This window comes from Tympanuchus pallidicinctus, unplaced genomic scaffold, assembly GCF_026119805.1.
Source record: "Tympanuchus pallidicinctus isolate F22 unplaced genomic scaffold, pur_lepc_1.0 scaffold2, whole genome shotgun sequence".
Lineage (NCBI taxonomy): Eukaryota > Metazoa > Chordata > Aves > Galliformes > Phasianidae > Tympanuchus > Tympanuchus pallidicinctus.
Window position 1 is genome coordinate 46,155,531 of NW_026294721.1, and position 15,163 is coordinate 46,170,693.

The 15,163-nt window shown below is 34.5% G+C and overlaps 1 protein-coding gene and 1 long non-coding RNA gene across 3 annotated transcripts in view; one reads left to right on the forward strand and one right to left on the reverse strand.

Moving 5' to 3' along the window:
* The window catches only part of GLRA3 (glycine receptor alpha 3), a 65,719-nt gene that overhangs the window by 42,015 nt on the left and 8,541 nt on the right, over positions 1-15,163 (forward strand). For both annotated transcript variants that reach the window (XM_052682325.1, XM_052682326.1), the window contains exons 6-7: positions 8,764-8,901; positions 13,953-14,167. In XM_052682325.1, the coding sequence (XP_052538285.1) occupies positions 8,764-8,901; positions 13,953-14,167 (353 nt within the window). The remainder of the gene's footprint in view (positions 1-8,763; positions 8,902-13,952; positions 14,168-15,163) is intronic.
* Positions 1,815-15,163, reverse strand: part of LOC128080289 (uncharacterized) — a 63,094-nt gene continuing 49,745 nt past the window's right edge. Inside the window, exons 2-3 of the long non-coding RNA XR_008206580.1 lie at positions 14,028-14,192; positions 1,815-1,950 (exon numbers count right to left, since the gene is read on the reverse strand). This is a non-coding gene — a long non-coding RNA (uncharacterized LOC128080289). The remainder of the gene's footprint in view (positions 1,951-14,027; positions 14,193-15,163) is intronic.

Genomic DNA, 15,163 nt, shown 5'->3' on the forward strand with positions numbered 1-15,163 from the left:
AGATACACACACTATTTTAAAAACTGTTGCTTTAACAACTTCATGAAACTCATCTGTACTTGTCTCTTCCAGCCCATGTGAGGAGAGGCTGTACAATAACTGAGCATTCTTGAGAAAATGGGCATTTGTTTTACTCTACAGATACCTTGCAGGAGCCCTGAGTTTCCATAGACTGTATGATAAGGAACACTTGTTAGTTGAATACCACTTTGGATGTCTTGCTGATGAGTTGCTCATTTTCTCATCTTGCCACCATTCACAAAGAAAGACTGACATTTACTTAAAAAGGACAAATAGTAGATTTTTCCTCTGCTATGAAAAAAAAAACTAATTTTATTCAGTAATAGATATTTTCCATCAATATTGATACCATTGCTCCAGCACAGAATGCCCTAAGAGGGAAACTCATGTATAGCTTTTTTCCCCACAAATGATAGTTGTATTTTTATGTGGCTCATCGAATGGTTTTTCCAAGGTCAGTATTTGCAGCTGTGTTTGCCCCTTCACTTATATCTTGAATCACGTAAAAGGTATTTAAGAGAAAGTGCATTCTACTTCAAAAGTATTTATTTAACCAAAAGACTTATCAAAAACTAGAATGAGCTGCTTTTGTATCTTTGAAAAGAAGCAAAAGAAAACGCAGTTAGGACATAATCCCTTCCACATTTCTACGGTTCACGCTGGGGCAGCCTACAGGCATGTTAGATAATTTTAGTTTTATTCTGCTTGAATAAGACACAAAGAAATGTCAGCAAGATATTTATTTCCAAGGCTTATTTCACAAGAAAGATTTTTTCTTTCTTTCATGTACTAGATCTCCTTGTCTTTGTCTTAGATTGTATTTATCTCACAGCATTCCTTTATTCATATATTACAATTATATATACACGTTGTATTATAACTTTGTCTGAAATTCAATATTCTTAAATCTTCAACCAGTAGTACCATTAAAACACTACGCCAGTCACAAAAGAAGAAACATGCCATGAAAAGCACTATATGTAAGGGATAAAAATCATTTTATTTTGATGTTTTGGCTCCCTTAAAAAAAAAAAAAAATCACCTTCCCATCATCTCCCATTTCGGGGGATTTCAGAGAAAATTGACTCTATATTGCAAAATGCTATTACCTGAGCAGTACAATTTCTTTCTTCCCAGCCTCAAAATTGGAGGGATAGAGATTGTTGAAATAGAAAGATCTGTATGCAGGCGAATAGATAGTCAGCATCATGGGAAATTATGTGCATATTATTCCTCTCTCATAAAAACACAGATGACATGGGAAAGACCAGGGCTAGATTTCTTACCCACCAGTGATCCTAGGATATGCACTTGAATGAGTACACGGCTTCTATTCTGTAACAGGGTGACTCAACCCACTCCGTGTACCTAAAGTATGACCTCATACACAGCTACCAAAAAATAGATATCCACACACTCTTCAGTTCCCAGCTAACACAGGATGAAAGGGCAGGAGCAACTTTGCAATTGCTGCTGAACCTACAAGAACTAATGTAAAAGTAAAACTTACAGTCTTTAGCACATGTTAGATTTGAGAGAGGTGGGAGAGGTCTGTGCCTGAAATGCTGTTCTTTTCTAAAAATCTAGTAAAAGATAAGATCTAGTAGAGATAAACCTGTAACAGTGAGATTCCATCAGAGGACAATCCCCTTGAAATGTGGCTTAGAAATACATAGAATAATGCTTTCTTGGTAATCCAGAATAAGTTTAACCTACAATCACAAAACAGTTGATTTTCAGAGCTAATATTTTAAGTGGGTAACTTATATTATAAGAATTTATACTTACCCCAAGCTGAAGACAGGTTAGTTAGTTCTGCGAAGTCCTCTCTGTTGCCTAGTTGCTTGAAATTTAGGGTGCAGTCCAAAACTCTCCCACGTTCATTGCAGCAGTAATCTGTAGGCAGCCTGTCCTATTCTGCTGGGATACCTAATGGAAAAGCAGTGAAATTACTCTAGTCAACATGACTGCTGTTCTTTCCTCAGCTGGATGCCTACAGAACAGCTCAGTTTGCTGAATGAGTCCAATGTTACTCTTGCACTTCTATTTTTCAAAACACTTAGGAAAAAAAAAAAAAAGAATGAAGTTTAGGTTAATCACTGGGTTTAAAAGAAACAAAATAAAACCTCTAGTCAAAACAAACTCTCTAGCACAGAAATGCTAGATATTTAGGGTTGGTTGTTTTTTTTAATGTTATTCACATGATTGCATATTGAAGAAGAGGTTTTAATGTGTATATATGTATTTTAAAAAGATGTATGAGAAGCAAATACTTTCAAGAATAGCACAGAATTAGCAGAAAATTTACAAGATATACTGATATAAAGGCAGATCAGAAGTTAGCTCAAAAATATTATCTTCATGATTTGGAATGGTACTTTAAAAATGGTTAGAAGGAAAGAAATTCACAAGTAAGACAGTTGTCTGGTATTAAAATTTGTCAAGAGATTTCATTCAAAGTATGTGTGGACTACAGAAGACTTGTGGGAATTACTTCTCTTGAATACCGAGCTTTGTTTTTCTCTGGAGTAGTCCTTAAACAGCTTGGAGAAGAGAAGTCCACACTTTGAAGACACTTTATTTATAATTCTTCAAGACAAACTTGTTGGGTGTCTGCTGTTTTGCTTATGAAACAATAGGCTTTTATTACCCAAAGATAATATTGAATTAACAAAATTAAAATCTTCAAACTCTCAAACTCTTTGCAGCTGTCATAAATTGCTTAACTCTATTATGATGCATTCTGTATAACTCTATAGATCCATTCATGAAGATTGAATTGAATCTTACTTAAGGTTGGTTTGGATCCTCTTTCAGAATTGGATGAATGCAGAAGTTATATGTATTACTAAAAATGATAACAGTGAAGAAGAAAGGAAGAAAACAGATTCAAATGATATACTCCTCCAAGGATTTCATTTGTCTTTATAAGTAATAATTGGTAATAATTTGTCAATATGTTTTTCAAAAAATAAAATTTTCTGGGAAAGATGACCAAGCCCAAGAGAACAGTCTAGTTTTCTCTCTTGTAGGCACCGTGATTACCCTTGCTACTTTGAAATATTTCAGTAAGATTACAATCTTCTTCCCATGGATCTTTCTTGAAGCACATAACTGCACACACTGAAAGTTTCCAACTTAACTAGAAAATTTTCATTGTGGGCTAAAGATCAGATTTTATTGGTCTTGTCTATCTTCTGCTGAAGAGTTCTGTGCAGATTATGTAGATAAATTAAATAGACTGTCACTACAGTTTATTTTATTTGATACCTAGGTTATTCAAATACCTACACCAAATGTAGCAAGCAGAAGTCCTAATAACCACTTTTCATCTCCTGTCTTGTATTTTCTTATATTTTCCCCTTCCTCCCACCATACAGAGTTTTGCTTTCATTTCTGCACATTTACCACAAGGTCTCTAATAGATCTAAAGATTTAAAGAAAAACTTCTGCAGACCAAATCCAACTTTACTAATTGTTTCAGAGCCTTTACACCAAAAACTAATTTTACTCAGTTTTCCAGTTCTTAATACTCATCTCAGACAGAGGTCTCAGTCTGCCAGTACACTCTTTAGTAGCTACTAAAACCATGTAAGGATTCATAAAATGAGTTACCTCTTTAAAAAGCTGTTTTTCTGAAAGGCCACAGTGCCACACATACACAAAGTTCTTGACTACTCCTGAGAACTTCTCCATCTAGCAGCCCCTCCTTCTAGGATTATAGTCTTGTCATAAGCGCAATCAAGGAACACACAGATATTATAATTAAGAAATATACAGGAAAGTTAGGCTAAACAGGTTATCACGCTACAGAAGAATAGACAGAAAGCTTACCCTTATCCTAGGCTTGCTGAAAAAAATTCAAGAGGAGCAATCTCCAAAAGAGATTCTTCTCTACTAATAGTCAGCTTTTAAATGGGGTCTAGGAGAAGTGGAGCCGGGCTCCAACCCTTCCGATAGCACAGAATTGTCTTCACCTGTGCTACCAGGGCTGACTTATTGCTCAGCTCAGGTGGTCAATCAGAGGTTCAGGCTGTGACTCAGCAGTTCGCATACATCATATAATTACCAATAATTTACTATCTGCTTTTTCATTACAGATGTGGAAGACTTCAGACTTTGGGTTAACATAGTCAGTATTAACGCAATCTAACCAGTCCTGTTGAATTGCTATTCAACAAAGAAATGTGTTTTTTTTCTTCCTTTTCCTACACTGATACACTTTTAGCAACTTGAGACTTCCTAACCTGTAAGTGATATCTTCAAAGTTAGTGTCTGATATATATATCAACAACTACCTTTGATTTTTTTCTGCCAAGCTATGTTCATAAACAGCAAAAACTCTAAAGCCCCTCTTTCCATTTGCTGGGTGAGGAGGTTACAGTATTTGCAATGCTACTAACATGCCAGTGAAGTTTTATGTCAGTAGGAGACTAAAAATCATAATGATCCTCTTTAACCTCGTATGATAGTCCTTATTGCCCTTCTATGTCATCTAGCATCACAGAAGATTGTATTACCAAATTAAAACAAAGTAGTTTATTCTAATTTCAGGGGGAAGGGAGATAACATGCAGTTAATCTAGGAAGAAACTGGTGCCAGTTATATCAGACTGCTTCTAATTATAGAAGGCTACATCATAGCCTTTTTACATGGAAACTAATAAGGTACTTCTATAGGTTTGTTGATTTCTGGTTCATTCTATGATTAACTTGCCATTAGAGGCTTCCTTGTCTATTTTCTCCTCCTTTCCCTTGTATCCAAAGTGGCACACCTGAAAATAAAATCTTACCTACTCTCACAGCACCTGATTCTCTTTCACAAACTTTCATTCTGCCAAGTGAATGCACTCTACTTATTCAGAGCCTCAATCAACATTGTGGGTCAGTCACTATAGCAGTTTCCTACTTTTTGAACATGCTCTTTCTTCCATTTGTAAAAGAATCCTACAGACTAGAAAGAAGACTCACTGAGAGGAAGTGAAACAAGCTGTACATCAGTGATGTCAAGTGTAGAAACTAACAGAGCTTCTTCTAACATTGCCCTACTTTTTCACTCTTAGAACATGTAAAAGACACAGACAAAAAGCATAACTAATGGACCCTTTCCTCTCCTAGCAAGAGTATCAGAGAAGAAATCTGTCTTGTTGAATTATACTATTGAATACAGCTGCATTCAGATCAATTATTTTTAATTGCAGTTGTGCTTCAGAAACACTCAGCTCTAATTACAAGCTTGATCAGTGTAGATGGTGCTGTATAAACCTAGCACAAGGAGAGCTCATTACTCACTTCAGCCATGCATTTTTGCTCAACTAGGAGTAGCTTATCTTATACAGGCAGTGAACTACTTTATTCACCTTCATTTTTATTCCTGTATGAGTTATTTCAGCAGCAGATGGCTGAGTGTACATTTTATTCCGCAGCTGAGTAAAGTAAATGCAGACCTGCTTTGTTACAGTATCTAATCAAATTTCCATTTTGCAAATGTAGGCCTCAGTTTGCCACATACATATGAATGAATGATATATATAGCCCCACTGAACTCAAGTGGTGGCTTCAGGATTTTAAATTTATCCACGATTTCAATATTGTAAACATTTATGACTGGCAATTCTAGGATCCTGTATCTAAAAAAAATAACATTTTGACCTTGAGACTCCAAAATTTTCCTTACCAAAGCTCCCTATGTTTCTGTGACTTGCTGTGCACACAACCCACTGCATTTGATGTTACTAAATACTTTAGTGCCTTATTCATATCAAGACCGTAAGTCTCTGCTTGGCATTGTTGCTGAGATTGAACCTCATGGTAACTTCAAAATATGCCATGATGTCTTCATGGTGCTGCGCCACTTCAATAAGAAACATAAATTACATATTCAAAAGAGTTCCCAAAACTAACATGCTCCATATCTGATCTTTAGGCTTCTTATTTATATAATGTCATGCACTTAAATCGTTATTGTATTTAAAGCACAGAATAAAAACTACTAGTCTGCATTTTAAAAAACACTTTCATAGATGTTCTTCTATTCCCCATCACGCCCCATGCACCCAGCTATACCCACCAGCACTAAGTGTTAACTACTGTGCTATGCATCTGATCTTCTTCATGAAAGCAGTTAAGAAACAAAAATATTTTTCTGTTTTGAGATACCAAAGAAGCTCATTTAGCTCTATGAGCATTCCGGTTACTCTTGAAAAAAAATACTCTAATGCAGAATAACATGGGATTTAGCTCTTTTTTGCACGGAATATTTGGGGAGCTGCAGTTTGTTCTTGCACTTCTTTCTTAAAAATTCTCTGATTTTGTTTCATATCTACAAATAACAAGATATTTTCCACTGTAGTGTTTCTTGCTTTCTTTCATGCAGAGATGAAAGAATTATGTGGTAGGTGGAAAAGAGAATGTATTCATCTAATTGTTTGGAAATGCATCAAACAATAGCATATTTTCATTTAGAAAATCAAGAATAGATAACACTGCTCAGTAAAGAAAATCCGGAGACAAATTAGTGTTATCAAGTAGTTCAATATTCAAAATTAATTAGACTGTAGATTTCACTAATTCATTGGGCACATTTGTTTGGTTTATTTGTATTTCACATTGAATAAAGGGACACAAATTTAATAGAGACTAATTTGATATATCTAATAGAAGTAAGATATACATTATACACTTTATTTTATTTTATTTGGAATAACATAAAACTGTTTCTCCATTAAGCTCCTCTGTGTTTTAGGACGCATTTACTGCACCAGTATGGTCTTAGAAAACTAGAATTACTGTATTGAATGTTAAAGCTCTATTTGGGTATTTAAAATGTAGACAGTAAAAATAAACTGTTATATCAGTACTTTGTATATAGTTCCTGTTGTTCATATATTACACTATTGAAGAATTATTGGCAGAGTAGATATTCAAAGTTAAAAATGCATTAGAGATGAATGAATTTGATTTAGTGAAATACATTTTGACGCAGCAGTTGTTTCTTGTCAGTTCAATGAGTTTTACTCAGGGGATATCACTTCTGGCCATAATCTACATGGTTCAAATGCTAATCTTTACACACAACTACTTTTTGTCTGAATACATGCAAAGTTTGGTAAGAGCTAAATTTTTGAATTTTTCTACTTTATGACATTTGATATTAAACTTTAAATCTGTGTTTATACTGTTGTGCATGCAAGTATTGATGAAAAAAGTACATTTAATACAAGCATGTAATGTCTTGCGTAATATCTGATCTTACTGAAGCACTTATTTAAAAGGATATGGGTTTGTTTTTATTATTTTCATCTAGTCCCAACAAAATACCAAAAAAGATAAACCAGTATCATCCTAAGCGCTTGCAAAAACCTTAATATTAAGGGTACTCTCCAAAAGAAACAGAACAAATCTGAAGGTCACTGATTCTTAATGTGCAGTTACATTCAACAAAGACAGATTAGAAAGGATGAAGTGTGTTTCAGGTTTGAGGCCAGTATATCAAAACAGTATGTCTGAATAGTATTTGTAGATGTATTCAAAGAGTAATGAAGTCACTGAACATAAAGGGGGAAAGACGGACGTCTGCATAACAGAGTTTATTTCCCTCACTAGAACTCAAAATTTCCGTATTTTCTGAACACGATATTTAAACACTAAATTGTTACTGAAATGCTAAAAGATATTTCCAGTTATTTGCAGATTATTCTTAACAGCTAATTGGCTTTGGAGTAAAGCAGAAAAGAAACATTGCGAAGAAGCTAAATGGATGAAAACTTTATAATTTAGATGTAAAAATTACTCCATTCTTTTCCTCATGCTTCAATCTATTATATATGAGTCAAGTGTACCCTTGTGGGTCAAACTATTTCAACAATAATTTTAGATTTCAGTCTTAAAATCTCACATTGTCTCAATTAATTATGTCCTGAGAAAGTCTAAATGAAACCTTAATGTGAATAGGAAGCAATTTTATTTTTTTTTTCTGTTGTTCAAACAGACAATTTATCCAGAAAAACTTTGGAATAGAATTCCAAAGATATATTTTCTGACATATATACAGAGGATATAGAACAGCTTTTCCCCATTGAAAGTTCACGCACTATTCAGCTGAGAGATAGAAATACAAGGAAAAACTATTTGCTCTTTACAACGTCTTCCCCTTGATTAGCACTTCAGCTACAAATGTTAAGATTTTATTTAATCATACATCATGAGGTAAGAGTAAATACCAGAGTCTGAATATGGAGTGCCAGTTCGTTCTTCACAGTCAGCTTGCATGAGATTATGATCAATTGCTTTTCTATGTTTTCCACCAGATTCAGAGAAAAGTATTTTTTTCAGTTCAACTAATACCTCACTGCTGGATAAATTTTCTTTCTTCCTTTCAAGAATTTGTATCTAAATTGATATAAATTGACATAAGCATATAAATATAACTTTGACATCTAACATTTCACTCCATATAGAATGAGAGGGAGATATGATGGTGCAAGAGAGGATAAATTCATAAAAATGAGCCAAACATAGCTGATTTTGATGCTACATAACTATTAAGATTTCAAAAAAGAAAGCTTTCTTTTTTTCTTACCTCAGTGTGGCTTAGAATGGTAAATAATGTTTTTTTTGTTAACTAGCCCAAAGAGATCTGGTGAATTTTCTACTTTAATGGCATTTGCTGAAGTCATCATTATTTGGTATGTCCCCGCTTTTCAAAGTTTACCACTGACTTAAACTTTATATATTTTTTTAGTTGGATACACAATGAATGATCTCATTTTTGAATGGCAAGAAAAAGGAGCAGTTCAAGTAGCAGAAGGACTCACTCTGCCACAGTTTCTGTTGAAAGAAGAAAAGGATTTGTGTTACTGCACCAAGCATTACAATACAGGTAGGAAAGCATATTAGTCATTAAAACCAAAAAATCATCATTTTACATTTATTGTTATTTTGGAGAGATTTATTTATTTGTTTAATATTCTCAGTGAACTCGCAAGACGTTCAGATGCATTTTTCAGGACAAGATTGTCTTAAATAATTGACACAATGAAAAGCACCTCGCAGCTGAGAAAACTTCTATTTCAGTAAGCTTAAGAAAATACATATTTGAAATAATAAAGAAGCAATTTAGTCAGGAGTTTCTTTTTTTTAGTGAATGGCATGACTACATATACACTTCAGGATATGAAGCACTGCCAAGACCAAGAAGTCCATATGCTGTGCACTAAGCCCTGCCTGGCTACATCAGGAAAAGCCTGTTACTTCTTCCAAGCCAGCTATCCCTTCCCTATTTCTTAATGGCAATGGAAAAATGCAGACCAGCTGAAAGTACCCATATTGTACAATAGATGAGTGTCCAAACTAGATACGGCCTTCCTGAGTTGAGGTCTTTGTAGAACTGTGATGTTATGTTTAGCTTATGTCTCTAGGGTACTGGGAAAAACAAAGTTTTATCAATACTAATTCAGTCATCTTGTTTGTAATTGTAAACAAAACTGCCTTGAAAATTGAATGATCACAAGCATAATAATCCTCCAAAAATATGTATAGCAAATGCTAAGAGTGCACAGCTTCCATCTTCTCAAGTTAAAAACAAACAAAGCACACAATTAAGATTCTTTCATTTATCCATTCTCTCTTAAAGTCTGCTCTCCAGTGTGATTATCGATATGTTAAACATAACTTGAAATTTAAGTTTCAAACTACTTTATTTAGATTCTGCTGAATTGACAGAGGAGGGAAAATTCAACGGGCAGCATTCATAAAGAATGTCCTGCTGCAGTGAAAATAAAATAAAAGTGCTTTTCAACACTGAATGTATCACAGCTGCGTTGATACCTTAGGGGTAGAGAACTGAAGGTTTTCTAATGGTTTCTATTTAGAATGGATAGAAATACCAACATTCAAAGTGTTCTCTGAAACAAAGTAACGTGCACCTTTACTGTACAAATAGTAATGTCTGTCTGATCCTTGATGAGCTTCCAAAAGTGGAGATACATGTCATACAGGAAGGTAATTCTTTCACTCAAACATATGTTTGTTAATGATGCTTAAATTAATATTATTCCTTTATTCTTTTTCGTATAATCCTTAAGACAGACAAGAAAACTTATGTGATTCATCTCTGTCTTTTAGAAATAAAGGCAACCACTGCTTCATTTTTAGAGCTCTCTTGATTTTGTGCTTTTTACATGTGCCAATATCTGTGCTTCCATAAACCATATAATGATATTATCAAAGAAGAACCTATGGTGGAAAGTGTTCTCCACATTTCTCCAAAATTCATTAGAACATTTCATGAAAAAATTTCTAACTCAGGAATTATAGTATTACTTAATCTGATATTGAATGGAAACTTATTTTAAAATGCCAGATTTTCCAGTGATTTCTCTCTAAATTTCTCATCCAAAGTAGAATCATATTTTAAATAGTTTGCCTGAGAACTCTCATTAAAATTGTCATTTAAACCTTTGACTTTGACAGAAACTTCATTTTTTCAGCATTTTTGAGCTTACACCTTTTTCTTCATAACCTATGAGTCATGACCATGAGTCTCTAACCTTGTGGCTTGAGCCACGGATAAAATATATAATATAATTAATGTGTATATGTAGCAAAACATCTTTTATTTTTTTTACTGTTGTTTACTAACACATAAGTGAAAGATAGCAACAACAACAAAAGGTTAGAAGGTTGAACACATATCCTATAGACAGATACCCTTTTAGAATACTCCAGAATAAACTCCCATATAATTCATTTCAAGTGACCAAATATCGGTTTCTTGATTAAGTTTAGGTGCATCACAGGATGGAAAGCTTTTGAGAGACATTCTGTAGAACAGAAATAAATTTTTAAAAATCTTCCTGTGAAACAAATTAACTTGAAGTTTCAGGACAGTATGTAAGAGCTAATCAGTGCATGCACTCATTAGAGTTTCATGTCCAATTGAGAATGGATTGCTGTAACTGTAGCTTAAAAATAACATATATAAAGTTCTTCAAATATAGGGATGGAAGTGTTTCAGCAACAGCACAGCATAATGGCTCATAAGGTCTTGTGTTTAAATTGATGCAATGATATTTATGATCATTTTTATCTGTTTTTACATCCTCTGGCATGTCTACAGTGACAAATTTAGAAAATGAAGTGAAATCCTAGTAACCAGAAAAGTCATATGTGACTTCTCACATTACAAGAATAGTCCTGCTTTACCCTGACTGTGTCACATGCATGCTGGGCTTTCATGGAACACCCAGTTTTCAACTGCAACATTCATACATAATGAACATTGACTAGCAAGCACAAAAGAAATTTGAATAATTCCATTACCACGGGTACTATACTAATCATAATCCTGATTAAAAATATTCAGAGCTGTGTTGTCAATAGAATGGTTTGGGGTTTTTTTTCACTCTAAGTGTTGTTTGTAGCAATCCTGGAAACTGCACAGACATGGCTATTGCTCACCAGCAGAACTGATAGATTCTGTAAGGGACAATTTCCGATGTCTCTGTATCTGTAATTTGGTAAATATGCAATCTTGGTGACCTGCCCAATTCTTTAACTTCATCTTCCCCATTCAACCTATTCAACTTCTTAATGTATGTAGTCCATACACAATTTTTCCCATGGTCTTCTTTCTTTCCTCTTAAAGCCAAATAAATCGCTTAACAACCTGCAAACTGTGCTTCTTCTAGGTCCCAGCTACTACTGACAATGTCTTACATTGGGCCGTTTTGCTACTAACATGACAGTGCCTAAAGAAGGAGAAACAAGCTTTGATGCTTTCCTCTGTCAACAAGAACTCAAACCCTCATGTTCTTTGAGAATCACCTAAGACACTGTTTCTGAGATTGTAGTAATGATTTATAACCCATGGATCTGCAACCTTTTGGGGTTGAAACTGGAACATAAGAAGTTTCATCTAATACAAGTATTAGTATTACTAATACTTTACTGGCAGAATGACAGCATGCTGAACAGGTTGCTTTAGTGAGAACCTGAATTGAGAGGGGATCTGATCAATGTCAGTAAATATTTAAGGTGCAGGAGGCAAAGGGACGAGGGACAAGAAAAGAACAGGATCTCACAGCTAGATGATGGCTTCAGCTATAAAAAACAGCACAGCCTCTGCTGGCTGCCTCCTAGCTGAAGCTCACATCTGCTAGTGCAAATGCTGTATTTCCATTCTGCTTCATCAGCCAAGTTTATGCAGGTGGTTCTGATCTCAGCCAGGAAGGGCAAAAACTAACAATACCCTTTCCAAGCTTAGACCAAGAACTGCTGCAAATGGTCTCTGGTGAGATGGTCTCTGCTGACTTCTGTCCGCTGCATTTGTCCTCTGATGTCTCTCATGGATGAGAAAGCCCAGTAATCTGTGCAGAAACAGAAAGGTTTCTATTTGGGTAGTCACCCGTCTTCCTGAGAAGTTGCCTCCTATTAAGTTAATTCTTCAGCACTACATGGGAACAGAGGAGAGGAGGAACACAGAAGTCTTGGCTGGGAAGCACACTACAGCTGAGGGGGAAATCCCAAAGTCAATGTAATTCCATCAGCTCCTAACATGGACTGGCAGGTGCAGAAAATCACTGGGCCTCAGAGGAAGGCAGGAATATTAATTCACACATTCAGTGGAGTTAGATTTACAACTTGTGCATTTAACATTTTATAACTACTGCCTTTGTAAATATGGTGGATTGTTGATTTTCTTTTTTCTTTCTTTGGCAGAATAAAGGTTTCATACAATGGAATTTAGTATAGCACTGTAGAAATAACTAAGGGCATGTTAGAAGAAGTACTGTGAAAACAACAAAGTTCAGAATATAATTCCAAGCACTAATTACGCTTGGAATTAAAACATTTCACTTTGACTTTATCAAGTATTCCTTTCTGAATGCCTAATGTTAGAGCATAACATATAGTACACTGAGTAAAGAATAAGCTTATTCTCTGAATCATTCATAAATCTGATGCATAAATGTCATTAGTATGATAAATATTAAAGCACTGTTAATGGAACCATTTCTTATAAAACAGATAAAGCTGGATTAGGAAAGTGCTATCAAAAACTACTCGAAAGCATAGCAAAAAAGAAAATCCTCCTATCAATTAAGAAATAAATAACTAAATGTCTTTCCATGTTAAACTTGGAATTATGAAATGCTCTTATTGAAATAGATAAGAAATCTGTCAAATATATATTTCTTGCTACGATAAACTGTCATATATACAGTATTTATTGTAAGAGCATTGCCTTCAACAGTATTTATGTCTGCTTAATGTAAACATTGAGTAGAATTAGAAAATATAATGAGATTAGGTCAAGATCACTGAAAAAAATATACAATTTACAGAGTAAAATATCTTGATCAGAGAAAACTCTGCTTATGCATGTTTTGGCACTGCTATGAGCAGACAGTAGATTTTTTTGTTCTAGCTCAGTTACATCAGTAGAAGTTGCTTGATGCTCAGTATTCAGAAAAATGAGGCCACTCAATCAGTTTCCTGGAGTAGCCCATTTGCAAGTCTTCTATTTCTGATTTAAGTCAAAACAATTTGAATGGAGGTGAAGGGAAGTACTTTATGGGATCTCTTGTTGATGACCTAGCACCTTCACTGTTGTCACTACATTTTCTTCCAATTCATTGGAATAAAGAAAAAATTGTTTAAGCATAAAATTGGACCAAAACATAATGGGATTCTTTGCATATATAAGGAAATAAGTGTTCCAGAGCTTATTGAATTTTAAATTTGCAGTTATTCAGACCACTTTCTTTCCAGTAGTTAATCCTTTTGAAATGGCATAATGCACATATTAAAAGTCACAGAAGGGAAATTAAAACACTCACCATTCATTAGAGAAGAAATGTATTTGATGCAGTATACACTCTTTAGGTAACAATATATTTCTATTGAATATTTATTCTTTGTTATAAAAAGGAAAGTTTACGTGTATTGAAGTCCGATTTCACCTCGAGAGACAGATGGGTTACTATCTCATCCAGATGTACATACCAAGTCTTTTGATCGTGATTCTCTCTTGGGTGTCATTTTGGATCAATATGGATGCAGCTCCAGCCAGAGTGGCTTTAGGCATAACAACTGTACTGACCATGACAACACAAAGCTCAGGCTCACGAGCATCACTTCCAAAGGTAGGTGGAATTTCTTCTATGTGTACTGCATTAATACAAAATAAAAACATCATGTGGCAAATAAAGTCCTTAAGTCAATCTTACATGTTTTAATTAATATCACTTATTATTTTGAAGGAAATAAATAGCTTTGAAATATTAATCCCACAGCATGCTAAACAACATATCCCAACAAGCGATGAAAACAATGTTTTTCTGTACCAAATGTGTGCTGCTTTACATCAATTGATATCAAAAGCTTGTCCTTTTCTGGATTCCAATATCTAATAACGTGCTATCAAATATGACTGAATTTCTTAAGGGAATTGCTTTAAAGACTGTTTTTCCTTTCAGTTGTTATTCCTCGACCATCTTCATTGCAGTTAGTGGGAAAAAATGTATGCAGTAAAAACAAATTCCACTTCTGTATGAGTTTTAACATGGATTTTTTAAGTTTGCTGATTACGTTTTTTCTAGGTAAAGTAAAAAACCCTAACAGAGGTGAATGTGCTTTGTACATTGTATATATGGATCACAATATGCCTGAGTGTAGCATTAACAGATGAGAAACTGAAACACATTAAAAACCCTGAAAAGCAAGAACGTAAGGGGTTACCAAAGGGAGATGCAGATGTATTTGTCACATTCTTGAGGCCTGATGCTAGCTCTGCTGTCTTAAATGATAAAACTCTTGTAAATCTCTACGCAGAGAGTGTTCCATATTCCCAGTTCAGATTATGTCCTGCAGCTGAGCTTGGCAATGAAGGACTGCAGTGAGTTCATCAGCTCTGTAACTCATTTTCAGTACTTATACTGAATTTAAATCTATATCTTTAATTTACTCTGCCCGTATTGGCAGAAAAAATGAACATAAAATGAACATATCAGAATTTTGCATCTCACTTCACCTAATTTCTAGTCTGGGAACTTTAAATAAGTATAACAGAGCGATTCTTAGCATCATTCACAGATCTCACTGGGAGAAATGGAGGACGTGATCCTTGTGGATTATTTTGT